Raw genomic sequence first — 20,510 nt, forward strand, 5'->3', positions numbered from 1 at the left:
GTTTTTGGATGGAATGTCCTTTAAATGTCAATGAAATCTATCTGGTCTATTGTGTCATTTAAAGCTTCTGTTTCCTTATTAATTTTCTGTCTGGATGATCTGTCCATTGGTGTAAGTGAGGTGTTAAAGTCCCCCACTATTACTGTGTTACTGTCAATTTCCTCTTTTATAGCTCTTAGCAGTTGCCTTATGTATTGAGGTGCTCCTATGTTGGGGGCATATATATTTATAATTGTTTTATCTTCTTCTTGGATTGATCCCTTGTCTCTTGTAACATTCTTTATTTTAAAGTCTATTTTATCTGATATGAGTATAGCTACTCCAGCTTTCTTTTGATTTCCATTTGCATGGGATATCTTTTTTCATCCCCTCACTCTCAGTCTGTCCCTAGGTCTGAAGTGGGTCTCTTGTAGACAGCATATATATGGGTCTTGTTTTTGTATCCATTCAGCAAGTCTGTGTCTTTTGGTTGGAGCATTTCATCCATTCACGTTTAAGGTAGTTATCGATATGTATGTTCCTATGACCATTTTCTTAATTGTTTTGGGTGTGTTTCTGTAGCTCCTTTTCTTCTCTTGTGTTTCCCACTTAGAGAAGTTCCTTTAGCAGTTGTTGTAGAGCTGGTTTGGTGGTGCTGAATTCTCTTATCTTTTGCTTGTCTGTAAAGCTTTTGATTTCTCCATTGGATCTCAGTGAGATCCTTGCCGGGTAGAGTAATCTTGGTTGTAGCTTCTTTCCTTTCATCACTTTAAGTATATCATGCAACTCCCTACTGTCTTGTAAAGTTTCTGCTGAGAAATCTGCTGTTAACCTTATGGGAGTTCCCTTGTATGTTATTTGTTGTTTTTCCCTTGCTGCTTTCAATAATTTTTCTTTGTCTTTAATTTTTGCCAAGTTGATTACTATGTGTCTCGGCATGTTTCTCCTTGGGTTTATCATGTATGGGACTCTCTGCGCTTCCTGGACTTGGGTGGCTCTTTCCTTTCCCATGTTAGGGAAGTTTTCGACTATAATCTCTTCAAATATTTTGTCAGGTCCTTTCTGTCTCTTTTCTCCTTCTGGGACCCCTGTAATGAGAATGTTGTTGTGTTTAATGTTGTCCCAGAGATCTCTTAGGCTGTCTTCATTTCTTTTTATTCTTTTTTCTTTATTCTGTTCTGCAGCAGTGAATTCCAGCATTCTGACTTGCAGGTCACTTATCCGTTCTTCTGCCTCAGTTATTCTGTTATTGATTCCTTCTAGTGTAGTTTTCATTTCAGTTATTGTATTGTTCATCTCTGTTTGTTGTTGTTTAATTCTTCTAGGTCTTTGTTAAACAGTTCTTGCATCTTCTTGATCTTTGCCTCCATTCTTTGTCCGAAGTCCTGGATCATCTTCACTATCACTATTCTGCAGTCTTTTTCTGGAAGGTTGGCTGTCTCCACTTCACTTAGTTGTTTTTCTGTGGTTTTATATTGTTCCTTCATCTGGTACCTAGCCCTCTGCCTTTTCATCTTGTCTGTCTTTCTGTGAATGTGGTTTTTGTTCCACAGGCTGCACGATTGTATTTCTTCTTGCTTCTGCTGTCTGCCCTCTGGTGGATGAGGCTATCTAAGAGGCTTGATGGGAGGGACTGGTGGTGGGTAGAGCTGACTGTTGCTCTGGTGGGCCGAGCTCAGTAAAACTTTAATCCACTTGACTGTTGATGGGTAGGGCTGGGTTCCCTCCCTGTTGGTTGTTTGGCCTGAGGCAACCCAACACTGGTGCCTACCTGGGCTCTTTGGTGGGCCTAATGACAGACTCTGGGAGGGCTTACACCAAGAAGTACTTCCCAGAACTTCTGCTGCCAGTGTCCTTTTCCCCACGGTGAAACAGAGCCACCCCCCGCCTCTGCAGGAGACCCTCCAACACTAGCAGGTAGGTCTGGTTCAGTCTCCCCTGGGGTCACTGCTCCTTCCCCTGGGTCCCGATTCGCATGCTACTTTGTGTGTGCCCTCCAAGAGTGGAGTCTCTGTTTCCCCCAGTCCTGTCAATCAATTCCCACTAGGCTTCAAAGTCTGATTCTCTAGGAATTCCTCCTCCTGTTGCCGGACCCTCAGGTTGGGAAGCCTGACGTGGGGCTCAGAACCTTCACTCCAGTGGGTGGACTTCTGTGATATAAGTGTTCGCCAGTCTGTGAGTCACCCACTCACCAGTTATGGGATTTGATTTTGCTGTGATTGCACCCCCTCCTACCATCTCATTGTGGCTTCTCCTTTGTCTTTGGATGTGGGGTGTCCTTTTTGCTGAGTCCCAGTGTCTTCCTGTTGATGATTGTCCAGCAGCTTGCTGTGATTCTGGTGTTCTCACAAGAGGGAGCGAGAGCACGTCCTTCTACTCTGCCATCTTGTTTTCCTCCTCCTGTTATTATTTTAGAATACATCTTTTCAGACTCAGTCTATTCATAAAATTCATAAAATGTATCTTCTATTCATAAAAAGTACAGAACAATTTTAAACAAAAATGGTATCATACTCTTATTTTCACTTTTTCCACCTAACTTAGCATTATAATATTTCAATTTGACTACTTTTTTGTCAAGAATATTATAGCATAATTATACCCTTCTTATTTATCAATGTTAATATTGTTAATTCTTAAGAAGTTAACAAGGTGATGATTCATTTTGAGAGAGGAAAAAAATGAAACCAGTAGTAAAATCATAAGCATAGATCACAAAACTAGAATAAAAATACAAAAGTTGGAATACAAACTAGATAACACATTTTGAAGTTTGAAAAACAATTATCCTTTTATATACAATGGGACTAGATATCCTAAGTTTTGCAATTCTGAGTTATAAACTGATTCTAAGAGGGCTTGGATGAATTCATAGATAATTTACAGATAAATACTGGATTGTAAAAGAGGATTAAGGGATGGTCCCAACAGGATACAGACCATGTATCTAACACTGGTGATGTCTCCAAAGTTTTTTAAACCCCTTTATAAGCACAACTATTTTTGATCCTTGCACCAATCCGTCAGCCCATTCAAATTACAGTTGTTAAAAGAGCACAGTGTTGGCAATAATATAGCACAGTCATGGGTATTTCTGGTAGGATTTAGCCTGATTCCAATTGTATACATACAAACTCAGTAAAGTTCTGAAGAAAATCTAAAACAGTTACAGCTGATCCCAGGGTACTTTTGTTTTGTTTTGTTTCGGACATTTTTGTGCAGTGTGTAGCTAAGGGCTTAGCAACATATATTTCAAGATGCTAGTCATCCCATTAGATGAAATGCAGATCACAGGGGAATGCTAACCAAACTGCATTTTGAACTTCCTTCATTGTTTTGTTTTTTTTTTTTGGCCGCCCTGTGCAGCGTTGTGGGATTTTTCTTCCCCCACCAGTGATCGAACCCGCACCATCTGAAGTGGGAGGCTGGAGTCCCAACCACTGGACCTCCCGGGAAGTCCCATGAACTTCCTTCATTGTTTAATGTTGTATATCTAAAAGACATCTACAGAAGGTACCATTTTGATGCCCTGCCCAGATGTTCTTTATGGAACTGGGGAGCCCATCTGTCACTGGCTGCAAATATTGGGGATGACCTCTTCTCCAAAGACTTTCTCTAGTCCAGCGTTTCTCCACCTCAGGTATCTGGAGCCAGATAATTCTTTGCTGTGGGGGGCCCACCTGTGCATTGTGAAATGTTCAGCAGCATCCCTGGCCTCTTACTTCTCAATGCCAATAGCAGCTCTGCTATGGTGAGAACCACAAATACCTCCAGACTTTGCCAAACGTCTCTTAGGAGGCAAAATTGTCCACAATTGAGAATGACTGCCCTAGATTGATGGAAGGCTCCCGGAAGTAATTACCACCACAACCGTGAGGACTGGTACGGGGTACAGAAGACTGCCTTAAAGGGCAAATGAGTCCGGTGTGGCTTACGCTCCAGAGTTCCTTACAGGATCGGGCCAAGGGTAGATTTTCCCTGCCAGTATCTTTGCTCAGCACTTCCCCTTTCCCTGTCCTTCACTTCCTCCCTTACGGGTTTCCCCTGGGTAACACCCCACAATAAATCCCATGCATCCGAATCTTTGTCTCAGGTTCTGCTTCTAGGGAATAGGTTGAAGGTACCTGACCTATGTGCACATCTGAGGAACACCTTAACATTCCTTACAGTCCCTCAAAACTACTGGAGAAAAGTATCTACAATATCTATGGAGAATACATGACACAAATTTTTATGTTACTTTTTTAAAAGCTCTTATAATCCTGTTATCCTCAGCATAACTAATCTTTTCCTTAATTCATAGTGAACATGATTTTAGTCCATCACGCACAAATGATTTCTACCTAGCTCTTTTGGCACCAAAGATTGTGGTGGGGCCTTCCCTGGTGGCACAGTGGTTGAGAGTCCGCCTGCCGATGCAGGGGACACGGGTTTGTGCCCCGGTCTGGGAAGATCCCACATGCTGGAGTGCCTGGGCCTGTGAGCCATGGCCGCTGAGCCTGTGCGTCCGGAGCCCGTGCTCCGCAGCGGGAGAGGCCACAACAGTGAGAGGCCTGCGTACCACCAAAAAAAAAAAAAAAAAAAAGAAAAGATTGTGGTGGGATTGTAAATCGGTACAACCACCTTATAAAATTATTTGCCAGTATCTACTAAAGCTAAATGTATGTATGCCCTAGCATCCTACAATGCCTCTTTTTGATACATAACAGAAATGAGTGGTAATCATCCATTAAGAGACATGTATAGGAATGCTCATAGATGCATTATTCATAACAGCCCAAACTGGATACAATTCAAATGCCCATCAAGAGTAGAATAGACAAATTGTGGTATATTCACTCAATATTGCTAAACGGAAGTAAGAAAGAATGGACTAAAGCTATATACAACATGCATGAATCGCATAGGCAAGTTAAGTCAAAAAGACCAGATCCAAAAGACAATGTGGTATATATACAATGGAATATGACTCAGCCATAAAAAAGAATGAAATAATGCCATTTGCAGCAACATGAATGGACCTAGAGATTATCATACTAGGTGAAGCAAGTCAGACAAAGACACATACAAGACATCACTTATACATGGAATGTAAAAAACTGATACAAATGAACTTATTGACAAAACAGAAATAGACTCATATAGAAAACAAACTTAGGGTTACCAAAGAGGAAAGTGGGGGGGGGGATAAATTAGGAGTTTGGAATTAACAGATACACACTATTATGTATAAAATAGATAAAAAACAAGGAACTACTGTATAGCACAGGGAAGTATATTCAGTATCTTGCAATAACCTATAATAGAAAAGAATCTGAAAAAAGCATATATATATAAATATATCTATATGTTCAAATATATGTATATATTTGAATCACTTTGCTATACACCTGAAACTAACACAACATTGTAAATCAACAATACTTCAATTTTTTAAAAATAGTGTAAAAAAAATTTTAAATCTGAAAAACAGATACCCTCTGCCTTTCTAAGTAATAAAATCACTCAGATAAGAGAGTTATTAAAGAACGTTTATATGTCAGGAAAAAAAAGACCAGATTCAAAAGAGTTCATACTAGACGTTTCCATTTACACGAAGTTCAGAAACAGGCAAAACAATCTATGGTTGTAGATGTGAGAATAATGATTACTTTTGTGGGGATGGTTATTGACCGGGAGAGGGCATGAGGAAGCCTGCTGGGTGCGAAATATTTACTCTATATCTTGATTTGGGTGGGAATTTTGTGGATATATACTATGTAAAATTCATAGAGCCACATACATATTTAAGGTTGGACACCTTACTGTATGTAATTAATCAATATATAATAAAAGAAATTCTGTGCATGACTACAAAACAATAAGAAGAGCTGACTCACCCCTGGATGCTGGGAATATAGGCTGCTGATGGCTCACAGCCGTGTCCCTCACAGGGCATTGCCCTTGACTGCAGAAACCTGCCTTGTCCGAAGTTACCCACCTCCAAAAGGCTAATGCAGGATTCAAAGGTCTGGCTCGCTGCCTCAGACGGGACAACTCTGAAAGCCATCCCGGCTCCAAAGCTCCCTGCAGGATTGGCAGAGGCCTTGGTTGCAATGGCACTGTGGGCCTCTGTCCAGTGTCACTTTCTCTTTACAGGTATATCTCCCAAGGCATCCCTCCTAAAACCACCTTCACTCAATGGTCCTCCTCAGAGTCTGTTTCCAGGAGCTCCAATCTAAGATGCCATCTGTGCTACAGGTCTACTCTTCCAAATAGAGTGGAATGCCCACCTTGCTTTCAATATCGAAATTCCTAAAATTAACTCAACAGCCTACTTCTTGGTCTTTCTGCAGTGTCATTTCCTGGCATTTCTTCACCAAGGGGTCTTGAAGCCATGATTTTGCCTATATTTAAAAAAAACTGTTGCCAGGACTCTCTTTCTTCCTGAATGCCTTTTGATTATTGCAGCCACGCAGAAGAAAACCAGTATTTTGGAGAAAATACTAAGCAAAACTATGAGCTCTAAGGAGGAGAAAAATAGGTCCCCCTGCAATCTGAAACAATTTCTGTTGGTTATGTGTATTGTAAACTCACTGTAAGTGCTTCTCTGTAAAAGTGAAACATCGTAACTGGAGGATTTTACGTTATTCTCCCAGAAGAGTTCACATTAGTCACTTTTTTCCTAAATAAGAATAAATCCTTTCAACTAGAGGCCATAGTATTTGAAATGCAGATAGTAATTATGTCATTGTCAGTAGTACATAATGAAGACCTAGGCTTGAATCCTCTCCCAATCTTCTCCCTTGGCTTTGCTCCATTCTGCACTCTGGTTTTTGCATAGTTTCTAAGTGTTCATTCATCCCTCAATTTATTTACACTTCTTCTCCTACCTTGACATTTTCTTCATTTCAAATCAATATTTTTTCCTTATGGGTTTTGTTTATTTACACTTGTTTTTCTTGGTCATTTCAGCATTTAACAATCTTTTTATTGTGATTTTTTAGGTCATAATTTGTAGCCAATTAGATGTCTTCTTTCTTTATATGAGACATGAAGAAATAAGAAAATTTAAACTTACGTCTTCACGGCATCAGACGTCTCCAGCCAATGGGACAGAGCCTGCTGCCTTCATTATCATAGTTTATGGAATTTTTTTTCACCCTGGAAAATAATACTTGGGTTCTTTCCTTTTCCTCTGGGCAATACTGCCCCCAAGTTATCATAAATTTATGGTATAACTTTAATCAACAATAATAGCTGGTATTTATTGGTCACTTATTACACAGGAGCCATTTTTCCAAGTGATTTGCAAACAATGTCATTATTTCAGCTCTAGGAGGAAACAGCCGTTATATCACCAGCACCCTCATTTTATAGATGAGGAAACTTGGACTTAACAAGGTTGAATGACTGCCCAGGTCTCATGGTTTATAAGTAGCACAGCCAGGATTGGGACCCCTGAGCTTATCCCACCTCTAGTCCACCATCTATAAAACTCATGTTTCTGTTCTTTATGATCTGGGAAGAGGAGAGAGAGGAGATAATACAAGATGAAAGAAATCATCGCTAACTTCAAATAATTTAGACTTTAGCTATGAAAATAAAACACAGAAGGATTAGCAGTTGTGGTAGCCAATTTCCAAAACTCTGTCTTCCCACAATGAGCCACTCCTCCCGGTAATCATACCCTTGTGTGGTCCCTTTGCACAGTGAATCTGGGTTGGCCCTGTGGAGCCAACAGAATGCAGCAGAGGTGACACTGCATGACTTCTGAGAGCCAGGTCATAAAAAAACCTTGCCACTTCCAATTGCACTATTGAAATGCATGCTCTGAAGGAAGCCAGCCACAGTGCAAGAAATCCAGCTACTCCTGAGACCACCAGGCTGTGGGGAAGCCCAACCTGCCACGTGGAGAGGTTGTGTGGGGCCCTAGCTGCCTCCGCCATCCCAGCCCAGGCACCATTCCCAAGAGTGAAGAAGTCACCTTGGCCATTCAAGCCTCAGCAGATGTCACATGAAGAAGAACAGAGGAATCTCACTGTCAGCCAGAAACACAGCTTTAGGCTTATGACTCCATCCCACCCACCTCTAGGATCTGAGCCACTCCAGCTGAGGCCCCAGTTACATCAGAAGAGAGACAAGCCATCCCCGCTGTGCTTGCCCTACTTTCTAACTCGCAAAATTGTCAGCCTAAGAAAATGATTGTTGTTTCACATTGGTAGGTCTGGGGGAGGTTTGCAATGCAGCAATGGATACATGGAATAGCAATGAAAGACAATACAGTGTAGAAATTCAGTCAGAGAGATCCAGAGATAGAGAAATGCATGGGGGTTGGAACAATTAGAAAACTCTCATTTCTGATAAGTGTGGGGCCTGAACAAAGGCTCCCGGGAGAAAAATCACAGATAAATGGGGTGGAACCAGGTCACCTTATCTGATGTGGAGGATACAAAAACTGAAGCAACAAGCATTAGGATTGTAAAAGAGGTTGGGGCAAATTGGTAAGGGTGGTGAACGCCAAGGAAGGTAAGTCTGCAGCTGAACAGGACTATGAAAACCATCTAGGGCTTCCCTGGTGGCGCAGTGGTTGAGAGTCTGCCTGCTGATGCAGGGGACACGGGTTCGTGCCCTGGTCCGGGAAGATCCCACATGCCGCGGAGCGGCTGGGCCCGTGAGCCATGGCCGCTGAGGCTGCGCGTCCGGAGCCTGTGCTCCGCAACGGGAGAGACCACAACAGTGAGAGGCCCGCGTACCGCAAAAAAAAAACAAAAAAAAACCATCTAGTACAATCCACTTTTTTTTTTAAGATAAAGAAATTGAAACTCAGAGAAATGACGTGATTGCGGGAAGGTCACATAGCAAGTTGGTAGCAAAAGTTAATACTCAAGGCTAAGACTTAGTTTCTTTTCTCCAGGACCCCACAGTTGGCTTAGGAAATAGAATCATTCTGTGCCTAATCTAGATAAGCTTTCTCTCCTGGCATCAAAAAATACCACAGTGGATTTCCATGATGGTGCAGTGGTTAAGAATCCACCTGCCAGTGCAGGGGATATGGGTTCGAGCCCTGGACTGGGAAGATCCCACATGCCGCGGAGCAACTAAGCCCGTGTGCCACAACTACTGAAGCCCACGCGCCTAGAGCCCGTGCACCACAACAAAGAGTAGCTCCTGCTCACCGTGACTAGAGAAAGCCCGCACACAGCAACTAAGACCCAACGCAGACATACATAAATAAATAAATAAATAAATAAATAAATAAATAAAAACACCATGGTATCTCCATCCTAAACATCTGGTAAATATCTGGACAGATCCTGTAGTGTTTAATGCCAGATTCTTTCCTTTGTAGTTGTAAAGTCTCTAATCATTCTTTCCTCATCCTCTCTTTCCATGTTAAAACCAAACCAAAACAAAACCTCTAAACCTTTTAGGCTCTGAATTTTCACCAAATTCTCCATTAAGTTTTTAAAAAAACTTTATTGAGGCATAAATTACATTTCATAAAATTCACTCTCTTTTAAGTGTACTGGTCAGCGATTTTTTCTACTGAGCTGTGCAATCATCACCTTAATCTAGTTCCAGAATATTCCCACCCCCCCAACAAAATCTCTCTGCATTTACAATTAATCTTTCTTCCTGCCTTGAGTTGCAGGTCACAAATAACTTACATTTTTTCTCTATAGATTTGCCTTTCTGGACATTTCAGGTAAATTGGACCATACAGTAGGTGGTCCTTTGTGCCTGGCTTCCTTCATATAGCATAATGGTTTTGAGGTCCGTCCACACTGTAACATGAATCAGTAGTTCATTCCCTTCTGCTGCTGAACAGTATTCCATTGTACGGATGTGCCGTATTTGTTCATCCGTTAACCCGTTAGTGGACATTTGGCTTGCTCCACTTTTTGGCTATCATGAATAAAGCTGCTTCCGCTAATTTTTACAAGTAGTAAGGATTGCTTAGTATAGAGAAGTGTCACAGGAGTTTTGGGAGTTTCGTGGAGATTGTTTATTTAAATTAAAAAATACAGAAAAACATAAAGAAGAATACAAATTAACCATTCAGAGACAACCAGACAATGTTCTACACTTTTTTGCTAAATATATAGACTTTTCTTATAATAAGACTAAACTGTACTTACTTTTTTGATAGCTTATTTTTTTTTAAGATTTTTTTTTTTTGATGTGGACCATTTTTAAAATCTTTTATTGAATTTGTTACAACATTGCTTTATGTTTTGGTTTTTTGGTCTCAAGGCATGTGGGATCTTAGCTCCCCAACCAGGGATAGAACCTGCATTAGAAGGTGAAGTCCTAACCACTGGACAGCCAGGGAAGTCCCTTGATAGCTTATTTTTAACTTAATGGTTGTCATGAATAACCTTTCTATGTGAATTACGTTGTATTGAATTGAGGTACCACAATTTATCTGATCTCAATGATTAGGTAATACAGTTACATCCAATTTGCTGGCCGTTATAAACAACAATGACTTTGGCTATGCTCACTAAAGCTGTCTCCAAACTAAATTCATAAAACTATTTACTTCTGCGTTCTTTCAGCTCTTTTATGGTTTATTGTTTATATTCAACTTTTTATTTCTTCCTGATGGTATTTTGGCATTTGTTTACCCCAAAGTCATCCTTCCACACTGACTTAAAAAGCATTCTTTAATGCACAGCACAGATGGATATTGTCCAGAATCATTTCTTAGGTTTCTACTCTATTTCATCAAGTGACTTAAGTGCCAGTAACATCCTGCTATAATCAGAGCTGACTAGAGCATGATAATACATAGGAGCATTAGTCTTCCTTCAATGTTGTCTGGTTTCTTTTTGTGCAGTTCCCCAACAAAAAATCCTCAGAAGTCTAATTTTAGCTAATATGTGTATCCTGGAAATTTAGATAAAATTCACACATTTTAATAGCAAAATTGTTTTCTGAGTTCACCAAGAGAACTCCTGGTTGAAGAGACCTTGGGGTTACTTATTTGGAATCCATATATCAATAGTCCCCTCTTGTCCCTCTTTGTCTATCATCTTCTACTCCCCCACATGACCACCACGTTCTATTCAGATGGGAGTTCTGCACTCCTTCTCCTGTCCCTGTGATGAGATGGCCATGAACTGTGAGTCAGGTTGTTCTCAAAAGTAGATGGATCTTAAAACCCTAGTGTACCTACATAGCACCAATACAATCCGTGTTAGGTATGAACTTTCAACTCAGGTACCAAAAAATGTAACTTTGATTTTTCCATATCTGAATTTAATTTCTCTCTCTAGCAGCAGTTTGCCTGTCAATTTATGGTAAACTCAGTCACTTCAGAGCTTTTCTTTAATCTCTCTGAGGTAAACTCAAGGGGTTAAGTTTTTCTCTTCCTCCCTAATTCACCCCAAGGTGTCATTTTATGTCTAGGAAGTTTTCCAAAAATCATGGAACTGAGTAGAGTGCGGTGGGTCTGAGAGGGCATCTGATGCTTGGAGTCATTTCTGTTACACAGACACGTGCAGGAATGTCCAGTCCTGTGTGATCCTCAGTCACGGTCGTCTCTCCATACTACCATCTACGGAGACATCCGAAGTCCTACGTCATAGCTGTACAGTCCGTTCCATTTTCTGCTGAGAAATCGCCTCATCCGCGCAAGGACCTTTATTGTCCTCAAACCACAGGTAGAGTGGCTCCTGCTGGGCCCCATGTTTTATTGACACCCACTCTGGCCCTTGTCAGGCAGTGCCCATCGAGAGCCCTGGACCCTCCTCCTTCTAGAACACACTCTGGATAGCCAAGACTCTGTGATTCCTTATCTAAATGCTCCTGAGCCCATCTCCAGGGTTGGTGCAGGCCTCTTTCCTGAGTGGTCCTTCTGACGGCAAACTGCCCCTAGTGTACACGCCCTTGGACCTGAGCGTGGCCAAAGGGCAGCTGTTTGCAGGGGCGTGGACAAAGCTTAGACATATGGACAGGGGTGCCCACGCATGGGCCAGGGTGGAGGGAGGAGAGGGGGAGCTCAATGCTGGGGCTGAGTACTTGCTCTCTATCACCCCCAGGCATACATGTAGAAATCAAAAAGTTCCTCCTGGACTTCAAGGCTGTTATCAAAACATATTTGCCATGCAGGAGCATAGAACATATGTCATTTGACAGTGGTTAGTTTGACTTATAACTTGTAAATAGTTAAGCATATGGTAGGTGGGTCTCCATTTTTTAAAAATTTTTATTTTATCTTGGAGTATAGTCAATTAACAATGTTGTGTTAGCTTCAGCTTCAGGTGTACAGCAAAGTGATTCAGTTATACATATACATGTATCTATTCTTTTTCAAATTCTTTTCCCATTTAGGTTATTACAGACTATTGACCAGAGCTCTCTGTGCTATAATGGTGGGTCTCCATTTTTACTCTTGCCCCAGACCCTGAGAATTCTAGGCATGAGCCTGATAAGGTGCTATTGCTCAGCTGAGTGATGCTTTACATAGTCTGTGACTGTTATAGTCAGAGTGCCACTCTTAGGGGGACCCAGTTTATTCAGGCGTTCCCACTCCAACCTCATACCTTGCTTGGTTGGGCTCTAGGTTTTATTTCCTGTCCAAAGAAAAATTTGACTACAGGGCTGAATAATCTCTCAGGTTTCTTACTTTCTTGTGGTTTCTTGGCCTCAGAGATTTTCCTCGCTTTCCCACCCACTCAGTTATGCTTCTCAAAAGTCTATGCATCCTTGAAGGGTACCAAATAAGACTTGAACCAATAAGGGACGCTAAATCACTCTCGACTGGAAAAGCAAGATTGTGCAGATGTTAATTCGTTGTAAGTTAATTTAAAAATTTGTCTTAATGCCAATAAAGTTGTTTTTTTAATTTTAGAATGAGACAAACTAGTTCTGAGTTCATATGGAAAAACAAATAAAAATAGCCTGGGAAGCTCTAAAACAATACGACTCATCCTGATTGATATATAAGCATGTTTTAATGCTAAGTACGTAAAATTGCACCTCACACGGGAGACAGACAAGCAGAATGGAATAGAAAACCCAGAAATATCTCAAGATACACCTAGGACTGCAGCACATGACCAAGGCGACATCTCAGATTGATGGGGGAAAGGGGGACTGTGCAGTATTGGTGTTGAGAAAACCATCTGAAAAAAAAAAAAGGTTGGGCCCATACTCACCCAGGATAAATGCCAAGTTAATCAAAGATTTACATTTAAAAATGAAACTATATTTATTGATAAGGGTTCTTTATGCAGATTCTGGAGAATCCTACAAATCAATCAAATGCAACTCAACAGAAAAATGAGCAAAAGACTGGAGCAGATATTTCATAAAAGACATAAAATAAGAGTCTAATTGGCCAATACATACATGAAGAGATGCTTAACTTCATTAGTCCTCAGGGAAATACAAATTAAAACCACAATACCACTACCCACCCACCAGAGCGGCTAAAATGAAACAAACAAACAAACAAAATGTTGGCAAAGATGTTTAGCAACCATGACTCTCATGTGTTACTGGTAGGTGGGTAAGTTGAGAAAATCACGTGGGAAAACTGTTGGGTAGCATCCACTAAAGGTAAGCTTATGCTTACTTTGTAGCACAGCAATTTCCATCCTAGTATATATCCAACACACATGCATTCTTATGCTCACCGAAAGACAAATACAAAAATGTTCACAGTAGGTATCCAGTGGACACATTTCCTTCTACCCCTGTCCTCCATCTGTTCTGGATTTCTTACTATGTAAGATGAATATACCAAGTCCTTGCTACTTAAAATGTTGGATCACCACTAGCAGCGGGAGCAATGGTTTTGTTTGTATTTTTTTTTTTCCGGTACGCGGGCCTCTCACTGCTGTGGCCTCTCCCGTTGCGGAGCACAGCCTCCGGATGCGCAGGCTCTGTGGCCACGGCTCACGGGCCCAGCCGCTCGGCAGCATATGGGATCCTCCTGGGCCGGGGCACGAACCCGTGTCCCCTGCATCGGCAGGTGGACTCTCAACCACTGCGCCACCAGGGAAGCCCCAGGGAGCAATGTTTAACAGCTTATTAGAAATGCAGACTCTCAGGCCATGGCTCAGATACACGACCTTGATATCTACATTTTAATGAGGCCTCCAGATCATTTGTCCACCCATTAAAGTTGGAAAAGCCATAGATTAAGCCACAGTTAGTCAGATATTCTCTTCCGTTGCTTCTAACTGATGCAGACATAACCCCAAACCTCCTGTCCTGCCCACTGAGGTATTTATTGGCTACCATCTTGTAGAGGTCATTTCACAGCCTTCTCTTTGCTTAAGCAACATATATACATTACACTCTGGGGGGCATGGTTAACAACACGGACAGTAGAGTCAGAGTACTTGAGTGAAAAATCCCATACCTGCTTTTTTAAAAGAATAGATTTTTCTTTAAGAGCAATTTTTTAGGTTCACTGCAAAATTGAAGGGAAACTACAGAGAATTCCAATACACATACTGTCTCCTCTTATACACAGCCTCCTCCACCATCAACACCTCAGCACCAGAGGGGTACATTCGTTCAACTGAAGAATATGCATTGACACACCATTATCACCCAAAGTCCACATCCAACTGTGTGGATGCACTACAGTTTATTGATCCATCACCTGCTGAGGGACACCTTGGTTGCCTCCAAGTTTTCACAATTACTATTAAAGCTGCTATTACGAATTACTAATAACTAATTAGTAATAACCTGCACTGAAGTGCAGGCTATTTTATAAATATAAGTTTTCAGCTACTTTGAATAAATACCAAGGAGTGTGACTGCTGGCTGTATGGTTAAGGGTGTGTTTCATTGTGTAAGAAACCACCAAACTGCCTGTACCATTTTGCATTCCCACCAGCAATGCACGAGAATCCCTGTTGGTCCCCATCCTCGTCAGCATTTGGTGGTGTCAGGGTACCAGATTTTGGCCATTCTGATAGGTGTGTAGTGGTATCTCACTGTTTGTTTTTTGTTTTATTTTATATTTATTTATTTATTTGGCTGTGCCAGGTCTTAGTTGTGCCACATGGGATCTTCACTGCGGCCTGCAGGGTCTTTAGCTGTGGCATGCAAGATCTTTTTTTAGTTGCAGCATGCAAACTCTTAGTTGTGGGATGTGGGATCTAGTTCCCTGACCAGGGATCGAACCCGGGGCCCCTGCATTGGGAGCGCAGAGCGTTAGCCTCTGGACCACCCTGGTGACAGAACGTGGCGCATCTTTTCATTCACTTACTGGCCATCTGCATATCACCTGTGGTGAAGCATCTATTAAGGTCTTTGGCCCATTTTTAAATCAGGTTGTTTGTTTTCTTATTGTTAAGTTTTAAGAGTTCTTTGCATGTTTTGCATAGCAGCCTTTTGTCAGATGTGTCTTTTGCAAATATTTTCTTCCAGTCTGTAGCTTGTCTTCTGAATCTCTTGACTTTTGTCTTTCACAGAACAGAAGTTTTAAATTATAATAAAATCCAGCTTATCAATCATTTCTTTCATGGATTGTGCCTTGGGTATTAGATCTAAAAATCTGTTACCATCCCTGAAGAGTTGTAAGCAAAGGAGAAATAGTTTATGTTTTTAAAAGATTATTCTGGTTTAAGGATTGAAGGAAGCCATGGGAAAAAGCAAGGAGATCAATTAGAAAGTTTCTAGGCCATAGAAGAGCCACTTCATATAATTCAGAGTCATGGGGGATGGAGTGGGAATAACTTATGTGAAATACTATGGGAACAAGGCCATTAGGAATTGGGCAAGGTTTGATCTTGTCAAGCAAACACTATTGACAATTCAGGAGAGAAGTGGAGAGATGCCGATTATGTCTTGGAGGCAGAGTCAACAGAACTTGCTGACTCTTTGGGTATGGGCGGTGAGGGAAGCAGCCTTCTAAAACAGCTCCCAGTAATCCTGGTATTCAGGCCCTTGTGTAATCCTCTCCACCTGAGGGCAGAATGAATTTAATGCCTTGCTTCCAACAAGGAGAAGATGGCATAGTGATGGGATGTCACTTCCAAAAATAGATAATAAAAAACTGTTACCTCTGTCTTGATGGCATTCTCTCTCTGGCTTTTCTGATGTACTTATTCTGATAGAGAGAGCCACCTGGCAAGGTACTGAGGGCAGCCTCTGACCAAGAGCCAGCAAGGACCAGAAACCCTCAGTCCAATGAACTGAAACCCTTCCGACGACCATGTGAGTGAGCTTGGGAGCAGATCCTTCTCCAGTTGAGCCTTCAGATGAGACCGCCACCCCCAGGCCAACACTTTGATTACAGCCTTTTGAGAGCCTGTGAAGCAGAGGCCCAGCCAAACTGTGCTGGATTCTTGACCCACAGAAAGCATGAGGTTGTATGTGTATTATGTTAAGCCACCACACTTGGGGTAGTTTGTTAGGCAACAACAGATAACTAATACAGGAGGTGAGGGGAAACAGAGAAATCAAAGATGGTTCCCACCTAATTTCTGGCTTGAGCAACTGAGTATCTAGACAAGGGGAGAAACAGATTTCTGGGGTAGGGGGACAAATACACAAGCATTTGGTATATTTGACATCCAAGGGACAAATGGGATGAGTCATAGATATGGTATCTGGAATCTTTTTTCCATGATGTTAGATATCAGAATGGTAACCCAAACATGAATTTGGACGCAGGGGAAGGAGATAAATCAGGCCTTTCCTTTGTTTCAGCAAGGTAAAAGAAAACAGAGTCCTCTGTTTGGTCAAACCTAGTTGTTCCAAGTTCTACTTTGGTGTTTGAGGCCAAAACCTTAGCTGTTAGCCAAGTGTTACTTTGCCTTGTTTTATTCTTATTGCATGTGTCTCCTTGAGGAAGAGAGGAAGTGGCAAGACAGAGTTTGGGAATTCTTGCTTCACTGGGCCACATACTAACATAATAGTGGCCATTTCTAAACTTGGAAGGCCTGAACACCAGGCTTTAGCCTATCGCAGTGTTTCTCCACAGTGCCCCCGTGTTGGCAGTTGGCCCAGGACAATTCTTTGTGCTGCTGGAGTGTCCTGAGCATTGTGGGAGGTCCAGTATGTGCCAGTAGAACTTGCCAGTTATTGTGACAACCCAAAACATCCTTCCCCCAATTCCAAATGCATCCTAGCGGGACGATACCCCACCCTCAGTGGAAATCGATGGATTTTTTTGTGCTCGTTTACCTGCAACATCTGCTGTGCACACCTTGAGCCTGCATCCTGCCATCTCTTAGGTGCCTACTTGGCCAGAGGTTCCAGGTGTTTAAATATTCTCATTCCTAGAACTTTAAATACAATAGGATCTCAAAGAATTAAAATGTAATGCTAATATGAGAACCATTCGGAATATAACTGAATTTTAGACGATTTATAAGGCAACATGGAATCTTGTAGAATCTCAGAGACGTTGTCAGAACTGCTGTTCCTTGTCACGTGGCCAAGCAGAAAAGAGAGTTAATAGAACGCCGGCTGTCAGTTCATGGTGAATAATAAGAGGAGGTGTCCTCATGCTTCACATTGATGATCGGGGATGCCCTGGAAGAAGAGCTGGGAAACTCTGGAAACTTCATCTGGTGATTGCGGCTTTTAAAGTCTCAGAAACATTCATTTCTACACTGGCTTGTGAATATTACTCTATATCAAATCTATGTCAGAAAGAAAAAGTGTGCTTTTATGTATATATGACAAGCTCTGTTTTATTGTACTAATTATCACAGAGCTTTTATTGGGCACCAATTGTGAGCCAGGCACTGTGCGAGTTTCTTCGAATGCTTTGTTTAATGTAATGTCCACACAACGGCTCTGCGGAGAGCAGCAATACAATCCCAGTTTGCATGTAAGGAAAGTAAGGCTCAAGAAAGTTGTGCCACGTGCTCATGATCACCTAGCCTAGATCACGAGCGGCAGAGTCAGATTTCAAACCCAGACTCTAGAATTCACTCTGTAACTTGTTTAGACAACGTGGATCTGGAGTGGTTATCCTACAGGTACCCACCGAGTGCCAGGCCCTGCATTGGGAAAACAGGACAGAGATGTCCCTGCCTGATTGGATGTATGGGTAGGTGCACGAGTGCGTGGATAGATGGGTAAAAATAAATGATGGGGCAAATGCATGGAATAAGAGAGAATCCGATGAAGAGAAGATGGAATGGGAGAGTAAGTGAATGAGTGACGGAATTGAGGAAGTAAACGAGGGAATGGAACGGAATGGGAGACAACGAATGAATGAACGAATGAATGAATGAGTGGATGAATGAGGAGGTGAGAGGTTTTTAGGCTGCCCTACCTGAAGACGGAGCGCCTGGCGGCTGGCGGGTGGGCGGACGAACGGGCGGCTACTCCACACAGTACGGTAGGCGCGGGCTGCCCCTCCTCGGGTCGGCTCACGCCTCCCCCTCCCTCCCCTTCTTCCTCCTCCGTCGCGCGCCCGCTCGCCCGTCGGCCGCCCGGACCCCAGTCCCCGGCTGGCGGGCTGAGGAGGCGGCCGTCGCGCGCCGCTGCCCTCGCCCCGCCGCCGCTGCCGCCGCTGCCGCCGCCGCCGCCGCCCGGCGCGCCGCGATGCGCAGAGGGGCCGCGCCGCCCAGGGGCCGCCGCCGCCGCCGCCGCCGCCGCGCCGCACCATGAAGCTCCGCAACAAGGCGGCGGCGCTGCTCCTGCTCGCGCTGGCCGCGCTCCTGCTCGCGGGGCTGTCCCTGCGCGCCCGCCGCGCCGCGCCCCCCGCGCCGCTCGCTCGCCCCGCGTCCGCCCTGCCGCGCCGCCCCGCGCCGGCCCCCGCGCGCCTCCCGGGCCCGGGTGCCCTCCCGGGGGCGGTCCAGAGCGCTCGCCGGCGCCGGCCTCCGCGTCCGCGCCCCCGAGCCAGCCGTCGGGGCGCCGACAGCCTGAAGAAGTTGGCGAGGTGAGTCGTGGCAGCCCCGGAATCCCATCCGCGGACCCGTGTCTCCCTCCTTCCACCCGTGTCCGGTCCATGGGAGGCTGTGGGCTGGAGGGACAAACTCCAAGTTCACCCACGGGCTGCCCACTTTTCTTTCTTTCCCCGCTAGAAATGAAAAACCGTCTTCGTGGAGTCCTGTTAACAGCGCAGTGCTGGTCATCACGTACCTTTTGAAAAGAGAAGTGTCAGGGAAAGTGGTCTGCATGGTACATTTTTAACTGTCAGGGCAAAGGCTTTTTTTTTTTTTTGCGTTCTTGCAAACATGCGCCCTTTGTCGAATTTCTCAATAGCCATCACGATTTAAGAATGCTTTATCTAACTCTCATGTTTCACTGGAGAATATCTACCAAAAACTTAGATCCGATTGAGTTGGAAAAGTTAGATGTTTACTAACTACTGGCTGCCTCTCACTGAACCGCAAATCTCCCCCTGTGCTTAGAACAGAAGAGGCTCTCGACCAGAGTGTACTGAGTGTTCTCCTTGGAAGCGTGCGGCTTTCCCTGTTCCTCCTTCTTTTTCAGACTCATGTGTGGTCAGAGCCCTGCAAGGAAAACATCTTAGCCTTCGACATTCTGTTTGATATCCTCTTTATCTGCACAGAGCTTAACCGGCCACAGCTTTTCATCTTTGGCCTTAGGGTTGCTGGAACACCCGCAGGTTAGGGATTTGCGTTCATTTCCTTTGTTGTGGAGAGCTTTTAAAAAATCCCCTTGTCTTGTAGCCCTCTGTTTCCTCTACCATTTGGAGACTGTTGATGTTTCTAACTGCCAGTTGCAACGTCCACATTTGCTGGGCTCCTTAATTACTTGAAACGAGTGGAAGACTTCTTTTTCGCCGTAATGAGTAAATTTGGTTTGGCGTTTTTACTGTAAGTGAGAGAAAAGTCAGGAAACCTAGCAAGTAGCTGTGTCAGCTTTTGTTTCTCTTCTGCCTGGTAAGAAATGTACAGATGGGTATGGACAAGTTTTAGGGGAAAAACCCCCAGTGATGTATAGAATTGCTTTTAAGTCTATTTAGAACCATTTACAATCTCTTATGAATGTATTCACTCTTTAGAATAAGGATATTTCTGTTAGGAAGTTAATAGGGTTTTCCCTCTTATGTACTGAGGTTTCTTGTAATGGATTCTATTCCGGTTTAACTACAAAGTTGCTATGATTTGTAAGTTGATGGGACAACTTGGAAGATAATTAGAATGGACACCATTTATCACAGCTAACTTTTTACAACGCATAGTGTTAACCACAGTACATTAAAATAGTCATTATTAACACTTCGGTTACGTTCATTAACTACGCCATCTGCACCCTAACCCTAGATAGTGGTTCTCTTGGAGTTCTCTTTGAACCAGCAGCACCAGAGTTACCTGGGGCTTTGTTGGAAATGCTGAGTCTCACCCCTCCCCTCCTCCACCCAGGCTCACGAAATCAAAAATCAAGAGGTTGAGTTCACTGGTATGTGTTTTAACAAGCCCACCTCTTGTTTCTGATGCACACCAAACTTTGAGAGACTGCTCTGTGAAGTAAGCACTGGTTAAGCACTAATATTATCTCCATTTTACAGATGAGGAAAATATTACACAAGGTTTAGCAATTTGTCCAAGGTTCCACGATGAGGATACAGATCCCAGCAGTCTTGGTACAGG

General features: G+C 43.1%; 1 protein-coding gene across 1 annotated transcript in view; it reads left to right on the forward strand.

Annotated features, from left to right (window-relative positions):
* The first annotated feature begins 18,554 nt into the window (after positions 1-18,554).
* The window catches only part of GXYLT2 (glucoside xylosyltransferase 2), an 84,325-nt gene continuing 82,369 nt past the window's right edge, over positions 18,555-20,510 (forward strand). The window contains exon 1 of the mRNA XM_022572549.2: positions 18,555-18,829. Coding sequence (XP_022428257.1) covers positions 18,555-18,829 — 275 coding nt within the window. The remainder of the gene's footprint in view (positions 18,830-20,510) is intronic.

Source organism: Delphinapterus leucas, chromosome 10 (assembly GCF_059928025.1).
Source record: "Delphinapterus leucas isolate spDelLeu-1000000601 "Yukka" chromosome 10, BTC_Dleu_Yukka2, whole genome shotgun sequence".
In the NCBI taxonomy this organism is placed as follows: Eukaryota; Metazoa; Chordata; class Mammalia; order Artiodactyla; family Monodontidae; genus Delphinapterus; species Delphinapterus leucas.